At 40.6% G+C, this 18,822-nt stretch overlaps 1 protein-coding gene across 3 annotated transcripts; it reads left to right on the forward strand.

Annotated features, from left to right (window-relative positions):
* The first annotated feature begins 14 nt into the window (after positions 1–14).
* Positions 15–18,765, forward strand: LOC139574501 (lysosome-associated membrane glycoprotein 2-like). Of its 3 annotated transcripts, none has more exons than XM_071399146.1 (9): positions 15–196; positions 4,888–5,003; positions 8,886–9,096; positions 9,211–9,372; positions 9,613–9,812; positions 10,060–10,179; positions 10,315–10,369; positions 10,598–10,768; positions 18,615–18,765. In XM_071399146.1, exons 1-9 carry the CDS (start codon positions 151–153, stop codon positions 18,665–18,667), a joined length of 1,134 nt encoding a protein of 377 aa, XP_071255247.1. In that variant the 5' UTR covers positions 15–150; the 3' UTR covers positions 18,668–18,765. The 3 variants fall into 3 exon arrangements, with proteins under 3 accessions (XP_071255247.1, XP_071255245.1, XP_071255246.1); XM_071399144.1 differs by lacking the exon at positions 18,615–18,765 and adding an exon at positions 14,584–15,398; XM_071399145.1 differs by lacking the exon at positions 18,615–18,765 and adding an exon at positions 11,221–13,698.
* The last annotated feature ends 57 nt before the right edge of the window (positions 18,766–18,822 follow it).

Below are 18,822 nucleotides of genomic sequence, written 5' to 3' on the forward strand. Positions count from 1 at the left end.
CGTGCTTATTATAGGAAGCTCTGCCCGCAAGTCATATGACTTTAATTTCCTGGTGCTTTTGCGGTAGATGCGCTCGAGCTGCACATTTGGAAGGTAGACGAAGTCGAACGCTGTTGTTTCTGGGTGAAGTGTTTTGGCTACCAAGTTATCATGTTTTGGTGCGCGTTTGTGATTTTGTTCCTGGCTCTTGGAAATGGTATGTTTAGACAATTGAAAGTAATATTGCTTTGTGTCACCGTTGGCTAATATTGGGGGTCACAAAAGAGGAAACTTTCGGTGCTCCGTCACTTCAGGCCTATCCTCTACCAGATTGTTAGCTTGATAGCTATTTATTTTCTACGCCAGTAGATAGCAAACAAACGTTAACTATAACTTAGTTTAACGTTGGATCCAAAAATAAATTGATATCCATAATCTCAGACTTGAAGTTATTGGAACTGTTGACCTGTCATGCTTATTTAGCTAGGTAACGCGCCTGCTGTTAGAAAATAACGAGTTGTTCCTCTGTCTTTGGCTATAACCCCATGTCATGTTTAGACATTGTATTCGGCTTTATATCGTCATTATTGTGTCTATCAAACCTCAACCTGTCAACAATCCACCCGTTTCATTCATCCAATTTATTTGGAACAACGTGTGACAAGATGACTTGGCTCAGAACACCTATCTAGCTAGTTATAATCTGCTAACGTCGTTAGTCACACTTTGTTGCATGACATTTTCGTAGCTATCAATAGCAACAGCAACCAGTTACTGTTGTAAATCCAGTTCAATCCAAAATCTTAGTTTAAAGGACATTAAGGATTCACACCTCGAAGGTTTTATCTTATTTAGCTAGCTAACGTTACCTAGCAAGCTTGTTGATCAGGAAGTTGTCTCATGACCTAGCTACAGATTTTACCCCAGATAAAGTTATATACTAAAGATTGGTGTCCATTACAAGAGAGCCCCATACAAACTAACCTGCTTTCCTGTAACGCCAAGTAATGGACACCAACAGTCGTTGGTTTTTAACATTCGCTCGCGTACAATCTGTAGCAACTCATGACCAAGCATCTCTTGATTGCCCTTTGCCAACAGTGTTGTTTAATTGTGAAACGGCTTAAACCAGGGATCAACTAGATCCAGCCGGAGAAACATAACAATAAATACGTTTAGACTACAAATTGACTGGAAGAAAGCTAAACAGATCATATTTGACAAAAATATAATCATTTCAAACCTTGATTAAATTTGGGGACATTGCCCTGCTTAGGCTGCTGTCTTTCAGATGGGATGTTAAAATGGGTGTCCTGACTGTGGTCAATCAAAATCTCATAAAACTTAATGTAAGAGTAGGGGTGTTCACCCCCTCATGGGTAAAGTCCCAACCTGGCCACATTCCATCATGGCCACCTAATCATAACCAATTGTGCTATTGTGTTTTTCTTGTGCGTTATTTGTAACTTATATTGTACATAATGTTTCTGCCACCGTCTCTTATGACCGAAAAGAGCTTCTGGATATCAGGACAGCGATTACTCACCTCGTACTGGACGAATACTTTTTCTTAAAGAGTCAGCTGCGAAAGATTTACTTCAGACACTGGACAAGGCCCAAATCCCCATCATTTGCATGAAGAAGAGCCAAGATATCGGGAACATAGTCTGCCTCTACCATCAGTCCTATTAGCCAACGTGAAATCATTGGATAACAAACTGGATGAGCTCCGATCAAGACTATCCTACCAACGAGACATTAAAAACTGTCAAATATTGTGTTTCACCGAGTCGTAGCTGAACGACGACATGGATAACTTACAGCTGGCTGGGTTTTTCATGTATCGGCAAGATGGAACAGCTGCTTCCGGTAAGACAAGAGGTTGTCAGTCTTGTGTCTATTTGTCAATAACAGCTGGTGCACGATATCTAATATTAAGAAAGTATCAAGGTTTTTCTCGCCTAAGGTAGAGTATCTCATTATAAGCTGTAGACCACACAATTTACCAAGAGTTTTCATCTCTATTTTTTGTAGCTGTCTTATTTACCACCACAAGACCGCACTCAACAAGCTGTATAAGGCCATAAGCAAACAGGAAAATGCTCATCCAGAGGTGGCGCTCTTAGTGGCTGGGGACTTTAATGCAGGGAAACTTACTTACCTAATTTCTACCAGCATGTTACATGTGCAACCAGACGGAAAAACAACTCTAGACCACCTTTACTCCACACACGGAGACTCTTACGAAGCTCTCCGTTGCCCACCATATGTCAAATCTGACTAACTTTATCCTCCTGATTCAAACTTACAAGCAAAAACTAAAGCAGGAAGCACCAGTGACTCGCTCAATACAGTAGTAGATTGGATGATGCAGGATAACCCGAGAAAGTGGGGGATAACCTGAGAAAGTGTGCCTGAGACTTTGTGGGTGTGAAGAGGGCAGCAGACAACTTTGTTGGGTGCGCCAATGGCATTCTGGAGGAGCAGCAGGACTGTGATGCTGAAGCTCAGACTGCTCTCCCAGAGAAGAAAACAAAAAAATTAAGAGAACCAGGTGAGTTGTCAGAAGATGAGCCCATTGCTAATGCTGACATGGATTACAAAATCAAGATCCACAATGTGGTACTGGACACTTGTTGAAAGTATTCACCGCCATTATGCAGCAAACACAGTGCTGTGTGCAGATGTCTCTTGCATGAATCCGAAGCATTTTTTTGAGATCAGAGAAAAGGGCCTTCCAAAGACAGCCATGAAGGAGCTCAGCAAATGCTTACTGGAATTTGATGAACATGCCGCTGTTGAGGCATTGCAGGTGTAACAGTATAACTTTAGTACGTCCCCTCGCCCCGACACGGGCGCGAACCAGGGACCCTCTGCACACATCAACAACAGTCACCCACGAAGCATCGTTACCCATTGCTCCACAAATGAAACCCTACTTAAGTCTCAGAGCAAGTGACGTAACTGATTGAAATGCTAGTAGCGCGTACCCGCTAACTAGCTAGCCATTTCACATCCGTTACACAGGCTGAACTGATCAGCCTTGCACAACAGTGGGAAAGACTGAAACAGTCAGCATTGGAGGAGTACAACACCAGGGCTGCCGCCGCCAGTGATGAATCATGGGAAGGCTTTGAGGATCCTGATGAAAGTTTGGAGTTGGTGAGCAGAAGTTGTTCCATGTGTAAAAACTGCCCGATGTGCTGCAATCTTCTCCTGTCTCAGTACAATCTGCTCAAGGATGTGTATCACATCATTGGTTTGGGCTACAAGTTCCTCCTCACCCTATCCATCACTCAGGTGGCTTGTGAGAGGACCTTCTCCACCCTAAAATTCATAAAGAACTGCCTAAACCCTAAACTAACCTGTGCCCCCACACATTGACTCTGTACCGGTACCCCCTGTATATAGCCTCATTACTTTATTGTTGCACTTTAATTATTTATTTTATGTATTTTTTACCTGCATTTTATTTGAGTAAATACTTCCATAACACGTATTTTTCTTACAAGCCGTTAACCAACAATGCAGTAAAGTAAGCATTTCACTGTAAGGTCTACACCGGTTGTATTCGGCGCATGTGACAAATACAATTTGTTTTGAAAGCTGATGTGTGGTGAGCGTTCTGGCACAAAAATGGTCACTGTGCATCACTGAGGTGGGTGCTACACATTGATAGTGGATAAGGTGAGTTTCCCCCTACTATGTAAAGTGCTTTGAGTACCCCAGTTGGTGGAAAAGCACTATATAAATCCAATTAATTATTATTTGTATTATGATCACGACTCTCTATTATACTTGGTAACAGATTAAAAAAATTAAAATCACTTGGAGTGGATTTCAAAAATTTGATTATGTGTACATTCAGTAGAAATAAGCCATATTACAATAGACTTAATGACAACTGATTGAAGGATAAATACTGTATACAAGGTGTGGTGCCTAATGAAGGCTGGTGGGGGTCCGAATCACTCAACATTTAGTGTTTACATAGGCAATTAATATGACCTTATTACCCCAAATAAAAGCTTGTGGGAAAACAAAGCCTTGTTGAAAATCAACTAAACCATGTCAATGTGTTGCGTCATCACACCTGTCTACAAACCAGCCATTGGTGAGATTTGGGCTACAATTGTCTTGCATCCAAAAATTAATGTCCAACAATAAAAAAAAAATGTATATAAAAAATGATATTTATTTTTTGCTCATATTTTGGGGGGGGGCCAAATGAAACCGATTGGGGAACCGTGTCTTAAACCCTCCCAGTTAGATAAGTGATTGCTGTAGCAGCTGCTGTCTGTAAACCAATCCCCTTGTTATGATTGATAGAAGGAATGTGCACGTTGAGCCCATGGATATCTTGCCAGGATTCACTTTTAATATTCAATACAGTCAGAATCCTAGTTTTGTTTTCAGTAGTAAATCTCTGATCCCCCCCCCCCCCCTTCAAATGCATAAAATTTATATTTCCATTAGAATGTTTTCATTTGGCCTGAGAAATGGCCCCAGAGTCCTCTGTTGCAAGCTAGGGCCTCTGATATCAGGTCACTCGGGGTGACGTGGTCCCTGTCACCCCAGGTCAAGCCTAACCGTGACCTACCAGTTAGTCCCATGTGAGAGTAATCCGCTGATGAACGGTTTAATCAACAGTTTAAAAATGAAGGTTAGGAAATCGTTAGCCTATGGCGTGTTCCCAACTCTCTGACTTTTACAGTGATTTGAGGCCATTTGGCTACTTTATTTAAGGGGAGTAGAAAATACCCAAAATGCATGTTAGACTAGCCTACCTATGCTGGTAAGATGTGTGTTTACCTTGAATTTATTGAAAAGGGGTTTATTTACAAGTCTGCCTCGTGTTTTTTTGTGTCTTCTCATTATGAAATGCAAGAGTGTTTATTTCTATTGCAGAACTCCACCTGTCACATTCGACTGAGGTGTCAGTCAACAACACAGAGAATAAATTATGCCTCTACGCCAATTTGATGGTCAACTTCTCCGTCACCTATGAAGTTGGTGTAAATAAGGTGCGTAATCTGTATATTTACTCCTATTTAAATGGTTTTAATTTGCAGGCTAGTACATCTAAGCCTTTAGAGAACTCTTAAAACATTCCAGGTATCGCACTGCTAAATTAAAGTGTTGAGTCAAGCTTCGTACTGTGAGAAATAATGTTCTTAATTCAGTCACGGAGAGGACAATACTCCCATCAGGTATTAGCAGAGAGGAGCGGGTGAACTTGACTCAAAATGTCTCCCTCCAGCAGGTGGCGTTTTTTTCGTTGTTTCGCCCAGGAGTCGTTTTATGGAGGTCAATAAGTGTCAAATTTGGTCCCCCAAAAATGATGGCTTATTTGCTAAGTGAGGTTTATATGATTGAATATAAGTTGTTGTTGATGTCACCTGCCTGTATTCAAGGGAGAGGGATGCTATGCTACTAGCCTCATGCCATGAATATGCATAGCCATCGAAAGACGACTCTGATATGTTTTTTTTCTCAGTCATCACTTGTCCTACTTATATCAATACACTTGTAACAACTTAAGCATTACTTGCAGCCACGTGAGTGCTAGTTGGCTACCGAACAGAACATTAAGCGAGCCAAGAACAGCCACACAAATAAACGGACTACATGAATATCGACTCTGGGTATAGGGTTGAGAAATGTCTTCTGTTCATCCATTTTCTGTTTAGTTTTTTTCCCCCTGTTGACTAAATAGTTGTGAGCCAAAATATTGATACCCTTGTACTTTTTTCAAGTAATGAACCATTTCTTCCTGAAAAGTCTTGAAATGAATAAATATTTTGGTATCCACATATACATGTATTTGGTTTGCAGTTGAACAAAACAAAAAAATCGGAATAATTTACTAAATGTTAGCTTATTCCACGAAGAAATCCTAAAATGGCCCGGGCAATATTATTGGCACTTTCTAGAAGTAGTTTCAAATAATTAATTTCAAGCAGGTGATTCTCCTTTACTTTGGAATTGAACTTGCCTGTGGTGAGTTGCAGGTGTCTGCTATATAAAAAATTACTAATTCAACCAGTTTGAATAGAGAAAAGGACTCATTCTCCTATTTCGTGTCACTGTGTGTACCGCAATGAGCATAGAGAAAAGAAAGAACCTGAAAATTATCTGAGGTCAGATACAAGATTGTAGCCAAGCATGTACAATCTCCAGAGACCTTGATGTTCATGTTTCCACCGTATGTAATGTTAACAAGAAGTTTAAGGCCCATGCCACTGTAGCCAACCTCCCTGGACTTGGCCACTAAGGGGGCCCTTAAGAGATTTATATGGTAGTAGACCCAAGAGGACACCACTGCTGAGAGAAAGACCTACAGTGCCAAATAAAGTATTCATCCCCCTTGGCGTTTTTCCTATTTTGTTGCATTACAACCTGTAATTTTAAATTGATTTTTATTTGGATTTCATGTAATGGACATAAACAAAATGGTCCCAATTGGTGAAGTGAAATGAAAAAAATTACGGAAAACTGCTGCGTGCATATGTATTCACCCCCTTTGCTACGAAGCCCCTAAATAAGATCTGGTACAACCAATTACCATCAGAAGTCACATAATTAGTTAGATTGCACACAGGTGGACTTTATTTATGTGTCACATGATCTCAGTATATATACAGTTGAAGTCGGAAGTTTACATACACTTAGGTTGGAGTCAATTAAACTCGTTTTTCAGCCACTCCACAAATTTCTTGTTAACAAACTATAGTTTTGGCAAGTCGGTTAGGATATCTGCTTTGTGCATGACACAAGTAATTCTTCCAACAGTTGATTACAGACAGATTTTTTCACTTATAATTCACTGTATCACAATTCCAGTGGGTCAGAAGTGTACATACACTAAGTTGACTGTGCCTTTAAACAGTTTGGAGACCAAAGATAACCCTGAAGGAGCTGCAAAGCGCCACAGCGGACATTGGAGTATCTGTCCATAGGACCACCATAAGCCGTAAACTCCACAGAGCTGGGATTTACAGAAGTGGCCAGAAAAAAAGCCATTGCTTAAAAAAAAAAATAAGCAAACATATTTGGTGTTCACCAAAGGGCATGAGGTAGACTCCCCAACCATATGGAAGAAAGTGCTCTGGTCAGATGAGACAAAAATTTAGCTTTTTGGCCATCAAGGAAAAAGCTTTGTCTGGCGCAAACCCAACACCGCTCATTACCCCGAACACCATCTGCATCATGCTGTGGCGATATTTTTCATCGGCAGGGACTGGGAAACTGGTCGGAATTGAAGGAATAATGGATGGCGCTAAATACAGGGAAATTCTTGAGGGAAATCTGTTTCAGTCTTCCAGAGATTTGAGACTGGGACAGAGGTTCACCTTCCAGCAGGACAATGACCCTAAGGATACTGCTAAAGCAACACTCGAGTGGTTTAAGGGGAAACATTTAAATGTCTTGGAATGGCCTAGTCAAAGCCCAGACCTCAATCCAATTTAGAATCTGTGGAATGACTTAAAGATTGCTGTACACCAGCGGAACCCATCCAACTTGAAGGAGCTGGAGCAGTTTTGTCTTGAAGAATGGGCAAAAATCCCAGTGGCTGGATGTGCCAAGTTTATAGAGACAAGAAAAAATAATTTGCATCTTCAAAGTGGTAGGTATGTTGTGTAAATCCAATGATAGAACCCCCCAAAATCTATTTTAATTCCAGGTTGTAAAACAACAAATTAGGAAAAATTCCAAGGGGGGTGAATACTTATGCAAGCCACTGCCTGACTGCAATTTGCCAAAACACACCTGAACATGCCAAAATCTGTCTGGGAGAATGAGATGAGACCAACTTAGAGCTTTTTGGTTAAACACACCATCTCTGTTTACAGAAAACAAAATTCAGCCTTCAAAGAAAAGAACACCTTCCCTACAGTCAAACATGGAGGAGGTTCAGTGATGTTTTGTGGTTGCTTTGCTGCCTCTGGCACTGGGTGTCTTGAACGTGTGCATGGCATCATGAAATCAGGACAATACCAAGGCCTTTTGGAGCGCAATGTCGGACCCGGTGTCAGAAAGCTGGGTCTCCATCAAATATCATGGTTCTTCCAGCAGGACAATGACCCCAAGCACCCAGGAATGGTTCAAGACAAAACGCTGGACTGTTCTGAAGTGGCCAGCAATGAGTCCAGATCTAAATCCCATTAAACTTGTGGAGAGATCTGAAAACAGCAGTTGGTAGAAGGCACCCTTCAAATCTGTGAGAACTGGAACCGTTTACACGAGGAGTGGGCCAAACTTCCAGTACAGAGATTCAGGAAGCTCATCGATGGCTATAGGAAGCGCTTGATTGCGGTTATTTTGACCAAAGGCTGTGCTACCAAATATTAAGTATAGGGTGTGGATCATTTTGTCAATGCCATATCTGTTTATTTTAAATGGATATATTAAGTTCTGAATAAAAAATAAAGGTTCTGTAATAACAGTGAAATAAAGAATTGTGGAGTCCAAATACTTTGGTCAATTTCAATGTATTTTGGTGGAAAATTGTGAGTTACTTGAAAAAAGTGCAAGGGTGCCATTATTTTGGGCCACAACTGTATCCTGTAATTGTCATGGCTTGTCTATTTCACCAGGGTTCATCAAAGTTATAGCCCTTATATTAAAAAAAACGTTGTTTTTTTCTTCTCTTTAATAACTCCCATCTCAGTCGGATGATTTATAGGCCTAGATATTTCCCAGGATATAAAATATATTATTTTGTTCCTTTTTTTCCTCCTAATCCATCATAAGAACGGACACACTGTTAAGTTATGTCAACAGTACTATTTTCTCATGACCTAAGCATCTGAAATAGCCCTGTTCCTGAGAAAGTACTTGACAGAAATGGGATTCCCCTCTTGTCACTTTCTTAATGACTGTCCAATATTTTCGTCCCCTTTCAGAGCGAAACGGTTCTTTTTGTACTGCCTGAAAATGTGACAACAGAAGGGAGCACCTGCAATAACACAACATCAACATTGAAACTCGGTTTTGGAGACGGGCACAGCTGGGTGGTTGAATTCACTAAGGACAACAAAACATACCAAGTAGATTCCATTGTTTTCACCTACAACCTCAATGACTCAAGCATCTTCACCAACTCTACATCAAACGGTAACTAGTGACTAAACAGCCTTGTCATGATACTGTTCATTCATGATATACCAATTAGGTACTGTAGTTGATATGACGCATACAGATATTTGACTGAATCTCTCTTGGGTTTAGAAACCAGGTCTGTGACCGCAAAGCCAAGTATCACCAACGTGGTTGTGGATACCTACTACTCCTGCAAGAGCGAAAATGTCCAGAGAGTAGAGTCTGTCACTCAGACACTGTATGATGTTACTTTACAGGCGTTTGTGACAAACGGCAGCAAAAGTGACACCGGTAGGTTGTACGAGAACAAGCATCAGGCCATTGTAGGATCAACTGTGACAAAATTATCTGATTTATTGTGCATTATGTCAAACACTATTACTGTGTCTGTTCTCCAGGGTTGAAGTCAATTCCATTTCAATACAATCAAATCAAGAAGTGAACTGAACATCAGTTTACTTACTGAATTGAAATGGAATTGATCCCAACCCTGTTGGTTCTCTGAAAAGTCTCTCTATTCTTCCTACACAGACACTGTATGCGCTGCTGACCTAACCTCCACCACTGTGGCGCCCACCACGACCGTTACCACCACAGCTGCCCCCACTTCTACCCCTACCCCTACACTGCCCACACCCACCACTGGAAATTACAGCATCGCACCCGACTTCAACAGTACAGCCTGCTTAATGGCCACCTTCGGCCTGCGGATCGGCTTCAAGCAAGGAGACGTATGTATACACATAGTATAGCCATTTTAAAATTGGCCCTTTTGATGTTTTCTCATCTTATCATGCAATTGCCTGTTCAGTAGAAAGGGTTCAGACATGTTTGTCACAGAGAACTTGACTTGTCTATGAAGATGGGTAGTTGTTACTAGTATGTTAATGTTCTTGTTGTTTATCAACCTGCGTTTTCAGTTGAATGCGTTGTTGTACAACTGACTAGGTATCCCCCTCTCCCTTTCCCCTTTATTAGAAAGTGGAGACCATCAACCTGGTGCCCAGTGCGACTAACGTGAGCGGGGCTTGTGGGGTTAACAGCAGCAACCTCATACTGACATCGGACACAATCACCATCATGTTCACTTTCAGCAACGTAAGTCGACGAAGCCAAATATCCGTTATTATCCTGGTTGTCTGCATTTAGCTTGTAGACAGCTGGACTAAGGCGGTAGGATGCAGCGTAAGGTCTGTTTGTCTCCTGTTCAAGGTGTTTCCTTGCTCGTTACAGGACAGCAAGAAGTTCCACCTGCACGCTCTGAACGTCACAGTGAAACCAGCCACTGGTAGGCAACCTAGCACTAAAAAACCCTTTCAGAAAGCACTAGCGTAGAAAACCAAGTCCCTTTGTGGAAGTTAGTATAGGATCAACTTTATTGTCCCCCAGGGGAAAGTTGTCTTGGACACAGTGTGGCTTTATAATAAATAAACACTATACATTACATACATACACAGTATATACAATGCATATTAAAACCTCTACTCTCTTTGCTCACTCTGTGTGTTACGTCCAGGGGCGGATGTCTTTGCAGACAATACCAACATGTCCATTTGGGCGGCGGCGGTAGGCAGCTCCTACATGTGCAACAAGGAGCAGACATTAACTGTCACCCAAACGCTCACTCTCTACACGTTCAAGCTTCGCGTCCAGCCCTTTGGGGTTGAAAAAGGGGAATTTGCTACAGGTAGGTGACTCTGAGATGGTGAATTGTTATCAATACCTTTGTGTTGTGTTAGCCATATGCTACAGCTTACTAGGGTTACTAGAGCCAAATGCAGCAAATATGCTTGAAACTGAGACATAGGCCATAATAACCACTATTGGGAAACAGCTAAGTATTTAGAGCAGCAGGTAGCCTAGCGGTTAATAGCGTTGCGCCGGTAACCGAAAGGTTCCCTGGTTCGAATCCCCGAACCAACTAAGTAAACAAAATCTGTGCCCTTGAGTAAGGCACTTAACCCTAATTGCTCCTTTAAGTTGCTCTGGATAATAGCATCTGCTAAATAACTAAAATGTTCATATGTATTTTATACTATACCATGTTTCTGCCCCTGCTTAAACTGATTAACAACCAAATGATCATGAGAAGATGAGATGTTCCGAGTCGTGCTCATTGATTCTCTCTCTCGTCTGCAGCCCATGAATGTTCACTGGATGACACCAGCATCTTAATCCCAGTCATTGTTGGTGCCGCCCTGGCCTGCTTGATTCTCATTGTAGTGATTGCTTACGTGATTGGTCGAAGGAAGACCTATGTGGGATATCAAACCCTCTAAAAATCCATCTGTGATCATGAATCCAGAACAGTTTGATCCTTATGTGTCAGGGGGGTCCCAAAGCCTGATCCTGGATTGGCTGTGTAATCTTTCCATTAGTGACTGACTCACAAAACTGGAATAGTCAGACTATAGTCTCTTTACTTCAGCCACTCTTAAGAGCTGCTTTTAGACTTGAGATTAGGCTAGCTTCGCTTAGGTTTAGATTTGAGTAGCTTTGTTCAGGTAAATCTGAATACTCAAAACGCTCTCCAGGACCAGGTTGGACCACCCATGTTCTTTGTGTAATTTCCCTTTTTGTTTGATTTGCTTTGTATTTTTTCCGCCCTTCTCCCCTTTTTTTTGGAAAGGAGCAGTGCAGGATTCTCTGCCTCTGTGTTTACCAGTACAGTATAGAAGGCCTTATTTATTGCAGAATCTCTGAAAGTGATTGTTTCTTATGACACTCCATTTCCTTGCATCACTTTCCAGATGATTCTTGTTCAGTGTAGGCTCTCTTTTGATCAAGTAGCACATTTTATAGAAACTCCGGTCAGAGTACTTGTGCTACTGTTTGCACATTTTCACGAGGAGTTATGACAATTGGGTGCTGTGCCCTTGTCACTGTGAATCATGCTCCCGCCCCCTCTCCCTCACCTTTTTTTGTTTCATATGTTCTTATTTAATGTCTGTGTACATTTTTGTTCAATCTTTCTTTTGTGGTTTCATTCATCCTCACAATTCATTGTAGCAGCGCAACATTTTGACAACTTGAACATTTTAGAATTTGCCTTGCAGCTCAATGAGACAACATTGAGTAGCTTTGTTGATTTGTCTCAGGAACTCCTTACTAACTAACCAGGATAAAGGTCTGCTGCTTCGCTCTCCTCTCCCCTTACTGATAATCTACTAGTCACAGTAGTTTGAATCTGGAAAGGGAAGACTTTACGACTGAAATCTGTGTGGCCACATTAAAAAACAGTAGTATTATTGGCATATAGTGCCTTCTCCAAGTTGACGTTACCAAACAAGGGATCTGTCCCTATATGTTCACACACGGCTCTAGTTGACATAATGTTTGCCACTAATGTCTGTTTGTCTCAGAATTATGTGTTAACTCTTTGACTGACGGGCTAATTTTGTGAGGTGTGAAATCTACCTTGAAGTGTTAATTTAACTCTGAAAAGTCCATGAGGATGTAAAAGATGAACCTGAAAGGAGAAATGAAACCAAACCCCCTCTCCCGTCATGACATGTTGGCATTAGGTTTCAAAAAGGGATAGCTGTAGTTGACTTATTTTCTGCCATTCAAATGTGTTCTTCGCAGATGGTGATTATTTTGTACATATGCATTAAATCGTTCAGTAAGTTTGACGTAAGTTCAAAATGCGTGCTGCAATATTACACCTGTGTATAGTATAGCCATTGCTGCAGTGTTGCTCCGGAAAGCTGCCAGTTAGTATGGGGAACTTGTAAACAGAGCTGGGGTCAATTCCATTTTACAATCAAGTCAATTTCAGTAAATTGATTTCTAATTCCAATTGTCCTCTCTGCTCTTCAGTGAGAAACTTTTGAATGTGAATGTTTGTTTACTTTCTGAATTGACTGAAATTAAATGGAATTAACCCCAACCCTGCCCAGTTAACCCCTTGTAAGTTGTACCTATCGACAGAGAGTGGTAGTAAAGGTCATTGTCCACAGGATGTGTATATTTTTGTACTGTTAGGATGGGATACAATGGGTATTATGTTGTAGTGCGGTGGTCAGCATGAGACATGAATACATTTGATTGCCGCCTTTAATTGCTGTTGATTCAACCAATTTTTCTTCAGATTATGTGAATGATTCATTTATTCCTTATCAAATATTATTTTGGATTCTTGCTTTACAGTCCGGTGTGATGTGTCTTGGAAAATTGACTGCTTTTCTACAAATCCTGTTTGTTACTATGATTCTAAAATTGGCTTCTCAGACCCTGTATAAAATCAATTCTAAAATACCCTTTGGAATCTTAACATTTACTACTCCCAATTTTAATTTACTTGACATGATAATGAATGTTATGATTGTGACAAATGTGTGCCTTACTCAATGAAGCTTGTCCATTTGAGATTCATTCAGGTTTGATATCTTTACATTTAATGGATTCTCCACTAGTCTAAATGTCTCCTATTTTATGAATTCAAAATGCATCATGTTAAGAAAAGGGAAATCCCTATTACAGGACAGGCCCATCCTCCAAATGTAAGATACATTGTATTTTCTTCTGTGTAACTCCAAACAAATGTTCATTTTTGAATTCCTTTTCAATAGGCTTTTAGCTGCATTAAATGGGAATGGAAATTTTCCCCCAAAATAATGGCGTGGAACATTTGTTTTTATATTTTACGATTATGAAAATAAGTGTTTATTGGTCCCTGGTCATTTTAGTAAATTGCTCTTTGTTTTCCAACTATTCTTGACTGAGAAGCGTCCTAGTATGACCATGCATTCACCATTTTCATGTTTTACCTTTCACCCTGCAACGTCCCTCATGCCCACTTTCTTTACTGTCACCCAGCGGAGGATTGACGATACGACAGGGAGCTGCTCTGGCTGTGCTGGTGCTCATTGTATTGATCGCATATTTCATTGGGAGAAAGAGAAACCAGGGCTCTAGCTATGAGCACTTCTAAATGACCCCACTGAGGTTGTATCTTTCCTCATCAGGATACATGTTGATTGTAATTTAACTACAAATTGATATGTGCTGTGCATAGTTAACCTTACTGTGAAATTCACCTGAAGCAAAGCTCTTTCTCATGAAACAATGAGTTGGAGAAGATGTTTGTGTTAAAGAAATTGCGTGGCTCTGTTGATAACATTTGGCATGTAACAGTTCTTGTAGATATATTTAGAATTGATTGGTTGACTCTTATTCCTCACTTATAACATGGTTGACTATAGATGGCAGATGACGGCCAAATATTTTCCTAACTGCCGTCACTGCCCATGTTCTGACAGAATCCCCGGTGTTGTTGTAGATCTGCCATCACCGAATATGCTCTGACGGAACCGCCCTCATGTGGTAGATGAATGTCTGGGTTCTGATCTGACGTCTTGCTGCTTTTCGAGCCTCGTCATCCATGTTGTCTGTGAAGAGCTTAACCAAATCCTGTTTCTTCACTAAAATGTGTGTTTTCTGCTGACTAATTGCTAGCATGCTAATGTCGCTAACCCTTCTTCTGTCTCTTCTCTGTGGCAGCCGTGGAGTGCTTCATGGACTCTGATTTGAGCTTTCTGGTGCCCATCGCTGTGGGCGTGGCCCTCTGCTTCCTAATCGTCCTTGTGCTTTTCTCTTACCTGATTGGCCGGAGGAAGAGTCGCACCGGCTACCAGTCTGTATAATCCAACCAATCCCAGCTGCTTCTGCCTCTACCCATTCCTTCCCATCCTCCCCCACCCAAGCCACCCACAACACGTTGGCTCCCCATCCCCAAAGCTTCTATGGCATCCAATTGGAAATGGAAGGAAGAAATGTATCTTTCCTTAACGTTACCCCCAGCAAATTCCCTGTTCAGACTCCTACCCTAATTATCACCCCACCCAACAGTAATTTTGAAAGTTGACCGTTTTGCTATTTTTTGACACCAACAATGACTGAAATCATTTACCACCAAAACCTGTCAACATAATCAGTGGTATTGCACCAGGTGTGTGTGGATGTAAATTGCATGGAGTGAAGTATCATGGGTCCTCTTAATAACAGGCCATAAGTTTCTTTATTCCCAGAGAGGCTCATATGAATGAGGCTGTTTTTTCTCACTTCTGTTTTGTGTTGCATTATATTTCTATGTTTCTAATTAATTACTCTCTTGTATAGAATTAATTGTTGATTTTGGATAAATAGGGACTTGAAATTGTGCAAAGAATTTATTGAAAGTTCATAGATATGAATAGCAATGTCTCAATTTGTATCCATGTCTCAAAAGTATCCATTGTTAAATATTTGTAGAATTAGAAAATATCCTATAATTTTTTTGAATTCCCTGTAATTTAAATGTTATTATACCCCCTGCACTAATCTTCTCTTAGTGTCCCTTTATTGTACTAGGACTAACTTTACAAAGACACGTACCAACCAGCATTTGGAGCAGTTGCATAAACATGTGATTTTGATGTTCGAGAGAAAATACAATGTTAAGAAGTCCCCTCTCAGGGAAAGGAAGACAGCAGTATAGTCTCGGGTCTGGTATCACAAATGGCTCTGTTAAGACAGAGGCTGTAGGGACTCTGCAATAGACTAAACAAAATTATGTCGGTTTGCTGTCAGGAGTGTTCCTATATCCTTTTCCTCTAAAGGCATTTACTACCTGGATCATGTTCAGTAGGTAGGGCGTTTTGAAACGGGGAGGTACTGCCTGAACAATAACCTTTTTTCGTTGCAAACAGTTGCTACGGTGTGTCCTTCGGAACACTGCCCAGGCCTCATAATAGAAAGTATAATAATTTACATATTCTAGCACTAATTATTTTTATGACCAAAGCTTGGACAGAAAGGAAACTTATTTCCGGACCTCTGCATTTCAGAGCAGGTAAATGAACAGCCTGATTTTTTTTTAAATAAACCAGTGAAATGCATTGTGTTTGACCAAGGATGATGTTTCTATTATCAGGCTCATTATTCTGTTCTGTACCAATACATAAGACCTCTGGTTAATTTTTCCCCCAAGATGTGGTTTTGTGCCTTTTTTTGTTGCACTACTATTCCCCTCAACCAAGCCTGTCTCAATCCGATGAAGAATGTTGAGATGATGTTAACTTGTTGAACTTCACTTGGAGCGGGGAATTAAAATAGTTGCTTTCCTGTTTTGTAGTACTTTGCCTCTTCTTTCGTTAACCACCGGTGTTTTCCTTTCCTTTTGCTGCGCTTGTTATGACAAGGACATAACGTGTGTGTGTGTGTTGCATACAGTTGTAAATCTAGCTCTGGCAATGTTACATACATTTCAGCAATTTCCAGGCCCACAGATCAGACTTTGATCAGAATCATGACTGTATAATCTCTATTGGCATGACTGTCGCCCAGGATACATCCCAAATGGCACCCTAGTGCCTTCAGAAAGTATTCATACCCTTTGATTTGTTTCACAGCCTGAATTCAAAATAATTTTTTTCTCACCCACCTACACACATTACCCCATAATGACAAAGTGAAAGCATGTTTTTAGACATATTTGCAAATGTATATATTTTTTTTAAATCCAATTTTATACTGAACAAAAATATAAACGCAACATGTAAAGTGTTGGTCCCATGATCTGAAATAAAAGACCCTAGCAATTTTCCTATAAGCGCAAATAGCTTATTTCTCTCAAATGTTGTACACATTTGTTTACATCCCTGTTAGTGAGCGTTTCTCCTTTGCCAAGATAACCCATCCACCTGACAGGTGTGGTATATCAAGAAGCCGGTTAAACAGCATGATCATTACACAGGTGCACCTTGTGCTGGGGACAATAAAAGACCACTCGTGCAGTTTTGTCACACAGCGCAATGCCACAGATGTCTCAAGTTTTGAGGGAGCGTGTAATTGGCATGCTGACTGGACGAATGTCCATCAGAGCTATTGCCAGATAATTTAATGTTCATTGCTCTACCATAAGCTGCCTCCAACGTCGTTTTAGAGAATTTGGCAGTATGCACAACCGCCTCAAAACCACAGACCACGTGTAACCACGCCACCCCAGGACCTCCACATCCAGGTTCTTCACCTGCGCTATCGTCTGAGACCAGACAACCGGACAGCTGATAGAACTGAGGAGTATTTCTGTCTGTAATAAAGCCCTTTTGTGGAGAAAAAAAGAATTCTGATTGGTTGGGGCTGTCTCCCAAGTGGGTGGGCCTATGCCCTACTAGGCCCAACTATGGCTGCGCCTAATTTATTTATTTCAATTGACTGATTTCCTTATATGAACTGTAACTCAGTAAAACCTTCGAAATTTTTGCATGTTGCAATTATGTTTTTGTTCTGTATACATAAGTATTCACACACCTGAGTGAATACTTTTATAGAAGCAACTTTGGCAGCGATTACAGCTGTGAGTCTTTCTGGGTAAGTCTGTTTAGAGCTTTCGACACCTGGATAGTACAATATTTGCCCATTTTTATTATTTTCTAAATTCTTCAAGCTATGTCAAATTGGTTGTTGATCTTTTGTTAATCAACCATTTTCAAGTCATGCCGTAGATCTTTTTGCAGATTTAAGTCAAAACTGTAACTCGCCCACTCAGGGAACACTGTCTTCTTGGTAAACAACTTGTGTGTACATTTGGCCTTGTGTTTTAGGTTATTGTCCTGCTGTCGGGTGAATTAATCTCCCAGTATCTGGTGGAAAGCAGACTGAACCAGGTTTTCCTCTTGCATTTTGCCTGTGCTTGGCTGCATTCCATTTATTTTGTATCCTAAAAAACTCCCCAGTCCTTCACAATAACAAGCATACCCATAACATAATGCAGCCACCACTATGCTTGAAAATATGGAGAGTGGTACTTAGTAATGTGTTGTACTGGATTTGCACCAAACATAACGCTTTGTATTCAGGACAAGAAGTAAATTGCTTAGCCAATTCTTCTGCAGTATCTAATGGCTTGTTGCGAACAGGATGCATGTTTTGGAATATTTGTATTCTGTAGAGGCTTCCTTCTTTTCACTCTTTCAATTAGGTTAGTATTGTGGAGTAACTACAATGTTGTTAATCCATCCTCAGTTTTCTCCTATGAATACTTATTGACTCAAGACATTTCAGCTTTTCATTTGTAATTAATTTGTAAAGATTTCATAAAACGGTCCCGTGTGGCTCAGTTGGTAGAGCATGGCGCTTGCATGGCATGGCGCTTGCAACGCCAGGGTTGTGGGTTCATTCCCCACGGGGGGACCAGGATGAATATGTATGAACTTTCCAATTTGTAAGTCGCTCTGGATAAGAGCGTCAGCTAAATGACTTAAATGTAAATGTAATAAAACATAATTCCACTTTGAAATTATGGGGTGTTGTGCCAATGACCAACAAATCTCAATTCAATCCATTTTAAATTGAGACTGTAACACAACAAAATGTGGAAAAAGTCAAGGGGTGTGAATACTTTATGAAGGAACTGTATTCTCTATAGGCCCTGTTCAAAAGTAGTGTACGATAAAGGGAAAAGAGTGTCATTATGGACGTCCCAGTGCTATGTTATGGGTGCAGTCATCACTGGTATATTAATAGGTGCCCAAATTCTTTCTCCTTTTAAGGTCATATGAGCCTATCTCTGGAAGTTCAATGTATTGCAGAGAACAATGGATAGATCTACACTTAATCTCTCCAATGGATTGGTTGGATTCCCATATTGTTTAGTGTTTTGCGCATCAATAAGCCTCAAATAAACAATGTCATTTAATCTGACTTGATACGTTGTGGTTTTATACTTGATGTGTCAAATCATGTCATTTTCTTCTGGAT

Source organism: Salvelinus alpinus, chromosome 4, assembly GCF_045679555.1.
Source record: "Salvelinus alpinus chromosome 4, SLU_Salpinus.1, whole genome shotgun sequence".
Classification (NCBI taxonomy): Eukaryota; Metazoa; Chordata; class Actinopteri; order Salmoniformes; family Salmonidae; genus Salvelinus; species Salvelinus alpinus.